At 57.1% G+C, this 11,675-nt stretch overlaps 1 protein-coding gene across 1 annotated transcript in view; it reads left to right on the top strand.

Annotated features, from left to right (window-relative positions):
- Positions 1–19: 19 nt before the first annotated feature.
- Positions 20–11,675, top strand: part of Susd4 (sushi domain containing 4) — an 81,473-nt gene continuing 69,817 nt past the window's right edge. The window contains exons 1-2 of the mRNA XM_004626951.2: positions 20–106; positions 333–539. Of these exons, the coding sequence (XP_004627008.1) occupies positions 374–539 (166 nt within the window). The 5' untranslated portion in view covers positions 20–106; positions 333–373. The remainder of the gene's footprint in view (positions 107–332; positions 540–11,675) is intronic.

The following is an 11,675-nucleotide window of genomic DNA, read 5'->3' as shown; positions in this document are numbered from 1 at the left end:
CGCAGGCCGGGCCGGGCCGGGCCGGGAGGCGGCGCGGAGGTCGCGTACCGATGCGGGGATCCAGCGACGCGGCGGTGGAAGGCGGCGGCGCGCATGCGACCCGCAGGTACTGCTGGGACCGAGGACACGGGTGCGGGGTGGCACGGGCATGGATGCGGGACCCGGCCGGCCGCTAAGTCCGGGCAGCACCTGCAGCCCGGGCCCCACTCGGGGCAGAGGGCCGTTTGCGAGGGGATCGCGGTGCGGGACTCCGTCCCCCTATCCACTACCCGGAGGGGAACGGGGTGCCAGGGTCGCGGGCCTGGGCACTGTCGGCTCCTCCCTGCTTGCAGGCGCTGGCGAACTGCCCGCCCGCCCGCCACGCGGGTGAAAGATGCATCATGGAGCGCGCCCGCGCCGTGGACGCCGTGGAGACGGTGGAGACCGTGGGGACCGTGGACCCGCGTTCCTGAGGCTGCCGCTGACCCCTCGGAAACCCCCGGCCGTGACCCTGTGGCTGCAGTTGGTGCTGTGTCTCGGCCCTGCGCAGCTCACAGGCGGTGAGTGACCCCCCCACCCCACGCGCGAATGCTGTGCCCAGCCGACCCCTTCCTCCAGGACCTTGAGTGCCCAGAGCTCCGGCCAGGACCAATGCCACATTCTGCCTGCGTCCCAGCTTTGCCCCCTCTGTAGCTTCACCATAGCCCATTTGGACTGAGAGAGAAGAGTGGTGGGTTCCTGAGGCTGGGAACCTTGCCCTGGCCAGGGCATAGAGACCACATTGCAGCCTCTGGCTTAGCAGTAGCTGCGGGAGCCCCGTGGAGGATGCAGCCCGGCAGGGACAGGTGGACTAAAGTGAACTTTCTCTGTCTTTGGGAGGTGGTGTGTCTGTGCCCGCCGGCGGTCAGTGGCTCAGGAGGGTGGCTCAGTGGGGCCAGGTCTGGCTCAGGAGCCTCAGGGCTGCTCTGTGAACCCGAGGTTAGCAGGAATGGCTTGGGTAGCCCCTGTCTCGGTGGGGACTCCTCTGTCCACTCCTCTGCCCACTAGGGGCTCCTAGTGAGGGAGGGGCTGCCTATGGCCTGGTGGAGGAAGGCTGCAGGTCCTGGCTGGACCTCAGGCTTAAGGGCTCCACTCCCAGCTATTCTCCCTGCCCAGCCCAATGTGGCTGTGTTCAAAGGACAGACTTGTGTTTGTGGAGCTCAGATCCTGTTCGCATGTAAACAGATGAGTGTTAGTTGGAAAACAAGTATTGCTTGGTACAAATAAACCATTTTGTGTTTGAAAATATTGCTGTTTCAGAGAATCCGAAAGTGAAGATGGAAAAAAATGAGTGAAAATTAGCAAAAGTGGGGGAGGCAAAAACCAAGCTGAGCCTTATCACACAGTAATCAATAACACGGCTGTTCTGCCTGGACATTGGAAAGACCCAAAGCATGAGAGCTTTTGTCATGCCCATGTCCAGCAGAGTTAGGGACAGGACACCTCCCTTGATGGAGACCACCCCCTCTTATCAAGGTCTAGCTTTTTTGGTCTTTGTGTTTTTTATAGAAATGTCTCTGAGGAGGCCCTATCTTTATACAAGACAAAGGGCAAGAAACTAGACTAGCGTCCACATGACCTGCCAGGGCTCTGGTCAGAGCCTTTGGCCCTCGCTGGACAGTAGCTGTGCTTTGCAGGACTGGGTTCCCTCCAGCCCGCTCCTCTGGCCTTTCCGTTCTCACCTCCATTCTCTCTAAGCAGGTCTTTGTGGTCTTCAGCTTCCTGGCCTCTGTCCCCAGGTGGGTGACAGATAACGGAGCTCAACTATCCGTGGCTGGACCATATTACTTGACATGTGGAGGCTGCGGCCTTGAAGGCAGCTTGCCCACTGGGCCATCCTGTCTTCTTCCCTCCGCTGCCTAGGGGACAGGGCTGGGCAGACATCCTGAACCTTGGAAGCTCTGAAGGGTGGCATAGGGCTGCGTGGGGGCTCCTCCAGGGCTCCCCATGCTGCTCAGAGGACAGCACCAGCCATACCTTGCTGGGGGCTCCTCGGTGCATGTGCACCAGGTTGCCAGTGTTTCAGGGTGCTCAGTGGCATCCTAGAGAGCTGACAAGGCAGAGATTCCTGTGTTAGGACAGAAGCCCACACAGAGGGTCCAGGATGGCAGTGAGAACAAGTTCTCCTTCCTCTGACTGTGCTCCTAAAACACTCACATGCATCACTCACGTGCGTCCAAGTCACCCACCGTCCTGGCAGAAGGCAGATTCTGACTGTGGCTCTGGGGCTAGGGCCTGAGGTCCAGGCTGGATTAGCACGTGGATCGTTAGCAGTGATGTGTGAGATGAGGGCATGCCTTAAACCAATGTGTTTGGACTCCAGGCTCTCTGCCATCACCCCCAGTTATGAGTGCAGATGCTGGGAGGGAGAAGCCTCACCCAGTGCGTCAGCGCTAGGGAAGACAGTGCAGATCAGCTTTGGAGGGTGCTTCCTTCCTCCTACCCACCCCCAAAATGTGGCTGCTCAATAGACAGTTATGCGATGTGGGGTTTCATTTTCAATGGAAAAGGAGCACACAATAGTAAGAGCTGATAACCTTGGCTGGGAGGCAGATGCACGTGTCCAACAGAGGTGTTGCAGAAAAGCTGGACAAGAGAGGGAGAAACGGAGAAGGCCATCAGGCCAGGAGCGGGGAAGAGCTCGTGCAGAGCTGAACGCTTTGGCCTGGAAAGCCAGAGGCCAGGTTCAGTCTTTGAGCCCTAGAGCTGTTCTGTGCCTGAGCAGGTGTGGGCTAGCCTCGTGGCCACCTCCAGGCTGGCTTCTAAATGAGAAACCTCTAATAGGACTTCTAACATCATGTTCTCTGGGGATCCACCTGCAGTGTTCCGGGGGTGCAGGTTTGTGCTATCCCCTCTGTCTGTGTGGAGCAGGCTGCAGGACTTTCTCTCTATGCCAGGTCCCCAGAACCTGCTGGGGTCAGAAGAGGTGAACTTAGGGCACCCATGCCTCAGGGGGCTGTTCGCATCACTGAAAACCCTAAAAGGTTCTCTACCTCTGGCTTAGGCGTTGGTTGGAGATAGGAGCAGTGGGGCAGCAGGGTGCCGGCGGCGTGGTGACCGGGCCTTGGCTGTGTCCTCCTGTGTGGTGTGAGTGCCTGCTCCACTGAGCCAGCCACATGTGCTAGAGCCCTGCCCTGTACTCCTTGCCTTGCCCCCAACAGGTTTACCTCTCAAGCAATGCCATGATTTCTTCTACCCCCCGCTTCCCGTCCCTGGCTCCCGTTGCTCTGGAATACAGCCTACATCTAGGTATCCACCCCTCCGTCCTGAGCACCCCAATGGCAGAAGCCTGGCCTTCCCCTCTCTGTGTCCCAGGGGCCCAGCAAGCAGTGCCCGCAGTGGGAGCAGACGTCTGCTCCCTACCAGGCTGGTTGGCAGCAGTGCGTCCTCGGCATTTCATTGAGGAAATTTTCCTAACGTGTTCAGTAACGCTCCTGCTAAGGTCGAGCAGGGTTAGCTCTGAAGCCCACAATTCAAACCCTGCTTCACTTCACCTATAAACCAAGGCCCAAAGCCTGGGAGCCTCAAGTGTGTTTTCTCACCAAAAGGCTGCTTTAATAGAAGCCTGGAGACTTGCTTTATCTGCAGGGTGAGCTCTGAGGCTTGGGGGAGAGGAGGAGAGCGAATCTCTGTCTCAGAGGCTGAAGTGTCGAGGCACAGGGAACCATGGTGCTCTGGTTCCTGAGGGCCGAGAAGAGCACCGGTGGCCATCTCTGCAGGGAGCACTCCCAGGGGGTGACAGCAGCCTTGACCGCTCAAGGCTGAGGCTGGCAGCCTGCCCAGAGCAGACTGCTGTGGCCCGGGCTCTGCCGTCTGTGTAGGACTGCAAGGCTTCAAGTTGCCTCTCCTGTTAAAAGGCCACAAGGCTTGGGTGGGTTGTGGACTGTGCCTCAGTCTCTCCCATGCCCACAGCACCTCCGATTCCAGAAGGACAGCAGATAGTCCCGCCTGTGGTTTTGCTTTCTGCGCTTTAGTTACCCACCATGGTCGTCTGAATGTATCGCGTGGAGGATTCCAGAAACAGTCGGAAAGCTCTGATCTGCAGCCAGCCAGGGACACAGGTTGACAGTCCTGTGCCATCCTGCCGGGTTCCCCTGCCTGGGATGTGACTCACAACCTGCATGGGGGAGAGGCAGAACTCACATAGCTTTTGTTACAGTATATCATTATGCTTGCTCTATCTTTTCATTAGTGATGGTGGCTAATCTCTTACTGTGCATAGTTTATAAGTTAAACTTCATCATAGGGATGTAAATGTAGGAAAAACACAGTGAGGTGGGAGTGGGCTTTGGCCCTACGCACGGGTGCAGGTGTCCGCTGGCGGTCTTGGAATGCATCCTCAGTATGAGGGGGCCTTTTAGGAACAGCTGTCTTCTTCCCATGCATCCGTCTGTCCTCCTTGGGCCCTGCTGGCTGCCTCAGAATACACAGCGAAGAGGCCTTAGCCCTTGCTTTTCCTAAAATGTACGTGTAAGGGGCATTTCTGCTCAAAAATCTAAATGCAAAATGACTGAGAATTATTAGTATTATTTCTTATGTATTTTATTTGGTACAGGGTCTCACTACGTAGCTTGGACTCCTAGTGATCCTCCTGCTTTCAGCCTCCCCAGCGCTGGGATTACAGGCGTGCACCACTCCTCCTGGTCTCGGTGGCCTCAGTGTGCCTGGGGGCAGGGCTAGCACTGCATGTGGTGCAGGGGAAGGAACCCCGGTCCCTGCACTTGCCTAAGTCTGCTGAGCTGTCTTGCCAGCCCCCTGAGGATTATTTTTAATGTAGATTTTTTTATGTTTGTATCAGTCAGCTTTCCTATCACTGGGAGAAAATATCTGACACCCACAACTGCAAGAGGAGTGGTTTACTATGTCTTAGTTTCTGGGGAAGCTGCCTGTGGCACAGCGCCCCGGCAGCGGAGAGCAGGGGAGCCCCGGGCCGGGATATACCGTTCGGTCCCACCTGGTGTGCACCTGCGCCAGGCTCTGGCTTCTAATGCTCAGCTGTGAATGCACCAGCGCTGAATGCACAGCAGAGTGCAGCCGCCCCCATCCAGCCTCCTTCCCAAAGCCCCTGCTTTGGACCCCTGAGGCTTTGGGGACAGTTTAGATGCAACCAGAAGTGCCACTTGCCTGATGAGGACAGTGATTTGGCACTGCTTTTCTTTACCCGCGCCTTGTTTTGAAAGCTCACTTGGTTTTGATAACTGAAATACTATGCATAGCAACAATGTATCACAGGGATTACTGCTTCTGAATTGAGAGAAAGAAAAGGGCAGAGAGAGGGAGGCTTCTCTGCCTCCCTGCTCTTCTCAGGCTTGCAGACTGGGACCGAGCCCAGGGCCTGGGACTCACCAGGCTGGAGCCTGACTCTGAGCGGCATCCCCAGACTAACACAGGGCTTCCTACTTTGCTTGCTGACACAGACACATTTCAGTAGCACCCACCGCAACACTGAGGACAGATGCACAAGCGGTGTGTCCCAGCATCCCGCTGCTGCTGGCCACAGAGGACTGGGAAAGATGCAACAGGAGCTAGAGCTGGCGGCATGGATTGGCAGAGGTCCCCAGTCACATGACACCAGTCGTGGACATGAGGAGGGCTCTAAGCCTGTGCCCACGCAGCTCCCTACCTTCACGGACACTGACATATGGCCTGCAGTGTCACGCAAGCTGGATTCCACTGCCTGTCCTTGCTTCACAGAAGAGGGGTCTGAGGCCAGAGCAAGGTGGGGCTCAGAGTGGAGAGTGTGTCCCCTGGCTCGTGCCTATCTGGGGGCTGGCATGAGCGACATGCAGCCAGTCTGCTTCCTGCTGGTGACGTCACACCCTCATAGAGCTCTCTGACTCTCTGGGTTACCTGTGCTCCACGTGGCGGCCTCCCTGGTATGGCGCTGTTCTGTAATAGGTGCTTGGAGCGAGATGGTTTGCAGGGTGTTTTATACCCGCTGCCCACTTTCATTTTTCTAACCTTGTAAGATGAGGACGTCTGTCTGTCTGTCTGTCTCTCTCTCTGCAGAGATGTCCTCAGTGTGGTTCCACCATAATCAGACACTGATTATTTGAGCCTGGCCTGTGGGCTGAGACTGTCCCTTTCCTCTTTGTCCTTTGGGCCAGCCTTTAAATAAACCATGTTTTCTGAGTGTGGTGGACAGGATCCCCTAGTTAGCTAGCAGCACATGTGAAAAGGTGAGGCAAATGCTGAGCCTTGGGAGCCTGAGTGAAATTCCCCGACCTGCTGAGTGAGGAAGTGACTGTCCCCGGGGCTGTTCTTACTCAGGCCGCTGTCCAGCAAGGTGCTAGCAGAAGGTGCAGGGATCCAGGGGGAGTGTGGCCCCGCATTTCTTCCTCTTTATGACAAAAAAGGCTGCAGTACTCAAAGAGGAGAAATTAACGTCTAAAAAAAACAAAACAAAACAAAACAAACAAAAAAAAAAAAACCGGTGGAAATAATTCAGTGAGGTGCTCAGAAACTGGAATTAAGAGTTCATTTTAAAACAGCTTCTTAATTGGGAACATTGTAATTGGTGTATCAATCTTAAACGAGGTAAACAGGCAACATCAAACAAAAATAATTGTTGACATTGTTTGGAAATGACAGCGAGTGTGAGCGCAGTGTGGCGGGCAACCTCTGCAGCCTGTGCCACGGGAAAGGGCCGTGGGCCCTCGGCCCAGCCTGAACGCATGCAGGAGCGTGTCCCACGGAAGGAACTGAGTATGGAAGGCTGCTCCGCGGTTTCCTCTTTTCTGAGTGTACCGAGGCACAGAAAGGTACCTGTGAGACAGCTGTGGTCGTGCTGGCTTCATGGGAAGAGGAAGGTCGCACCCTGCTGCTGGCCACAGAGGACTGGGAAAGACACCACAGAGACTAGAGCTGGCTGCCGAGGGAGTGACTGGCGAAGGTCCCCATGTCACGTGATGCCAGTTGGCCCACGCACTGCTCTGACCTGGCTGGACTCTGGTTAAGACTCTCAGTATGCACAAGTTTAAGTACCCAAACTCAGAAGATTTTTATGTTTTCCATGAAAGAAAAAAACAGGATTTGCTTGTTTTACAGAAATCCAACGGGCTCCCAGGGCTAGCCTGTGAGGGGCTCTTGACTGTCCTTTATACGGCTTCTGCTAACTCCCTTGGCCCTTGGAATCTAATCCAGGCGTGCGTTCAAGGCAGCCGTGTTGTGGGAATGCACACATTAGGTTGTTGCAGGGTGGCTGGGGAGGGCAGCGTGTGCTCACGCTGTACTCTGACAGAACGGAGGCAGCCTCCAAAGTCTCGGGTTTAGAGCAGTAGTTGTGACGGCTGCTGCAGTTTCCAGAGGCTTGCCTGGAGTTCTCTTCTGTGGGCTGTGTGTGTGGGAGCAGAGTTTTCTGCCATGGTCCCTTCGTGTGCTGCAGGTGTGGTGGCTCATGCTGACCAGGTGAACATGCTCTGTAGCAGGAGAGGCTCGGGACCTGTGGACTCTGTCGGCCCCAGCCCCTCCTGCCGTTGCCCAGGGCCTGACTATGGCCTCCTTGCTTTGTGTGGAAGGAGACTGTACCCTGGGCCGGCTCCCTGTCTGGTGCAGCAAGAGCTGGTTTCATGGGCAGGGAAGCATCCAGAACCTTTGAGACCTGAGGCAGCAGGGCCTGCCTGGAACTTGTGGGGATTTAGCACAGTGCATTTACAGGCCAAGGTGGGGTGCATGGGTCAGCCTTCCGTGGGCAGCCCCAGTCTTGGCCCAGGTGGAGCTGACCACCAGGCTGCGCACACTGGATCCTGTTGGGGTTTGCCATGAGACTTTGGGGCGGGGGCACTTTCCAAAGCAGAGGCATCTGCATGAGGCTTGGGCAATAAAATAACTTTCAGGCAGAGAAGGAGTGTGGGGTGGCTTGGGGCTGAAGACAGAGGGAGCGAGCAGGTGCAGAGCAAGGAGTAGCTTGGGCACCTCGGAATGGAGCACTGGGGAGAGGGCTGAGGAGCCGGCAGGCCTGGGGACCCGCAAGCCCGCGGCATGCCACCCATCAGGAGCCGCACACTGTTGAGGGGAGTTAGCCTGCGTGTGGTCAGGGCCGGTGCTCTCTGTTTAGAAAGAGTCCTCCGCAGAGGGAAGGGTGAGCAGCAGGAGACCCCGCCTGTTGCCCCATGCACGTCCTCTGTGCGTCTGTAAGACCAGGCGCAGGTGCAGTGGGAAGACCGAGAACTGCCCACCTGCTGCACATCTGTTCTCTGGGGCCATCAGGGTCCTGCACTGGTCCAGGGACAGGCCGAGGGCTCCATGCAGGGAGGAACAGAGGTGCAGGGGTGAGAGCTACGGAGGCCAGCAGCTGGGGGCGGAGGAGAGGAGGACCTGGCTGCAGAGCCTGCGGTGGCCACTGGGAAAGCTGAGGGCAGCTTTGGACAGGAGCCGGTGCCACTGCAGAGTTGGCCCTGGCCAGGTGGCTGAGAGCCGGGGCTGAGGAAGTGCATGTCCTCCAGGAGTGGTCCACTGTTCTGCTGCTCAGAGCTGAGCTGAGGAGGAGTAAGGCAGGTGTGCAGCGGACAGAGGCCTAGGCTGTGGGTGTATGGAGGAAGTGGGGGCAAAGCCAAGGGCCCCTGCTGGTTCTGGCCATCCTGCTGCCTGCGATGTAGGAGGAGGGCGCTCTCCGGTTACAGTTAGTGTGAAGCGTGGTGGACACCTGGGCTGCCCTTCCTTGTGTACCTCTCTGACTGCTCCTGCACGGCAGCTCACCCTCAGAGGTGACACTGTCAGGGCCGAGCCCCTCGTTACCGCATCCCTACTGGCTGAATCGCCTGGGGAACATGGCCCGGCCCCATACACCTCCTTTCTTCTTCTGTCCCTATGCACCTTGAGGGTAGACAGCTAATGGTGTTTGCCCTCTGCCTCCCTGACAGAGCGCCACAGAAACTCATTCTATGTGACAGTAAGTCAGGCCAAGTGACATGTTCTCCACTGAGTGGCTCTGTCCCCAGCAGCGTACGGGAGTCTGAACGACCCCACTGCCCAAGGCTGGCATAAACCAGGTTACAGTCCAGGTTCTGGCAAAAGGAAAGAGCTTGATTAGAGGCCCAGGGCGAGCAGGTCAGGAGTGAAAGTGACAAAAGCCAAGGTGCAGCCCACGCCTTACCCTTGGAGGCAGGGAGCCTGTAGGAGGGGCAGGAGGGGCTTCGAGCCCCAGGTGGCCAGGGGGCTGCAGCGGGTGTTTCGCAGAGCAAGGGCAATCTCCATGCCTCTCAATGGGCTGCAGGTTCCTTCTGGGGCCTCTGAGCTTTTGCCATCAGGAGGTGGTTGCCAGGGGAGCCCGCTCACACTGTTCTTTTCACGGCCAGCGTGCGTCTGCGATGCATCGTGGTTGCGTTCCTCTTGGAGAACCAGTGACACAGGCACAGGACCGAGTCTCTGTCCTCGCATCTGAAGAGCCCCTTCTGTCTCGAGTCTGCCTCCGGTTCCCACCGTGTTTCTTCTGTTTTGCTCTTTAAATTACTTACACTTTGGGTTGCTCCTACTAGAGAAACGGGGCACCATTTAGCCCTGTGTATCTGATTTATTTCACTAGCTATGTGGTCTCAAGATTCCTCTCTTTTTCTACAGATGACTCCAGTTTATCCTTCTTTACCGCAGTGTGGTCCTCTGTCTGCCATGTAAATGCCGTATTTTCTTTATCCTGTTGATGGATACAGGCTGCTTCCAGCACTTGGCTGTTGTGAGTCTTGGGCTGTGAACACGGGTGTGTGGGTCACTCTGTGCTGACCACTAGGTTGTCTCCAGGGAGCAGAGATTGTGCTGGGATTTGGGGGCCTGGAGGGTGGCAGAGTGCCCAGGGCGAAGCCAGATCCCTGAGCACAGACCTTGGACATGGTCTCCCAGCTCTCTGTGTCTGTTTTCTTGCAGGAGATTTGCAAGGAGCAGTGCAATGAAAGCATACTGGGGAGTGGGGCTTCGGGACCTGAGATGTGGCGGCCTTGGAGGCAGAGGGACGGGGACTCAGGACAGCCTGGCTTAGGAGCTGCTGGCCACCTGTTACAGTTTCCGGGAGGGTCTCATGCGCCCTGCAGAGAAGCCAGCCTCCCGAGTCCCCGCGCTGCTGGTGAACTGGGCAGCGGATAGCCTGCTTCTCCGCGCCCGTCTGGATGGCTCCGAGGCACAGACTACGCAGCTCCCAGGTGCCCTCCCAGCACACGTCTGGAGCTCCAGGACACACAGACTGGACACCACTCCTCGCCACTGCGTGACGAGCTCCTTGCCGGTTGGCAACAGCTGCATCCCTGCAGATGGCCTAATGCCATCTCTTCCCAAATAAGTGACAGAGGATGAGAGGGAGAGCAGCAGAATTGGAAGGACAGGGACTGATGGAAGGGGTGGCGTCGCCTGTGTGTCCTGGAGCTCCAGCCGTGTGCTGGCACGGCACCTGGGAGCTACACAGTTTGTGCCTCGGAGCCATCCAGATGGGCACGGGGAAGCAGGCTACCCACTGCCCAGCACAGCCGTCCTCCTGTGGAGCAACAGCTGGGCAGGGCTGGCCAGGCCAGAGGGGACCAGGCTGCCTGGAGTGAGATAGAACCTGCAGGTCCTCCTGGCCCTCAGCAGCCCGGGGACTCTCTTTGGGGCTCTTGTAGCAGTCAGGGCTGGCCAGCTATGTGGCCCCGTGTTCCCTGCCATGTCCTGAAGGAAGCCACCTCGACTCCTGCTGCTGTCACATAGGGCTATGACAGGCTGGCGAGAAAGCCAGAGCCTGTAGGTCTTTCCACCTGTTAAAAAGGCTGTGTTCCTGCATCCATGTGTGCCTGTGTGCCTGTGTGCCTGTGTGCATGCGTGCGTGTGTGTGTGTGTGTGTGGTGTATCTGTCTATAATTCATGGGTGGAATCTTTAGGGGAACATCAAAAGCAAAATTAAGAAGATGAAAGTCACGTGACCCCTACTGATGTTACACACTGGCTTGCACAGTGATAGATGTGTCACTCTGTGTCACTCTGTATCTGCTTTTGCTACTTAATGGTGCCCCATGGTGTCCTGCACAGCCGCCTGGGTAGCTCTAACTAGCACAGTGCACCAGCTCATGCCTGTCCTGTGTTGTGTCCAGGCCCCTACCTCTAGAGTGCGGGGTGGGCAGTGTGTCCAGCAAGGACACAGATGGCTCAGCATAGAGCCTCGGGAGGGAGGGGCCACTGCATGGTCTGGGTGAGGGTGAAGCCGAGGGCTTTCCTGGAGTCAGTGGGTTCCACAGTGCAGGGCACAGCATGTACAAAGGCCCTGTGTCTGGGGGCACTGCTGAATATGGGCAAGGAGCAGATAAAGCTGGGGGTAGGCCGTGCTCTGGGACTTCCTTGAACATGTGGAGACTTCATACTCAGCTGTGGTGCATTCTATCGGTTTTTCTATGTTTTATCTTTTTATTCTTTTGTAAAAATGCTTCCAGTGCCCACCCTCCTGTGCTGCAACAGCTGCTCTCAGGGTCTGCCCAACCCGTGTACTGCAGGAGCTGCACTCAGGGCCATGCCCACCTCCTGTGCTGCAGCAGCTGCTCTCAGGGCCTTGACAGCCTCCTGTGCTGCAGCAGCTGCTCTCAGGGCCCTGCTCACCCTCCTGTGCTGCAGCAGCTGCTCCCAGGGCCCTGCCCACCTCCTGTACTGCAGCAGCTGCTCTCAGGGCCCTGCCCACCTCCTGTGCTGCAGCAGCTGCTCTCAGGGCC

Source organism: Octodon degus, unplaced genomic scaffold, assembly GCF_000260255.1.
Source record: "Octodon degus isolate 3935 unplaced genomic scaffold, OctDeg1.0 scaffold00017, whole genome shotgun sequence".
NCBI lineage: Eukaryota > Metazoa > Chordata > Mammalia > Rodentia > Octodontidae > Octodon > Octodon degus.
Note: the sequence above shows the minus strand (reverse complement) of the source record. Positions and strands in the feature narration are given on the sequence as shown.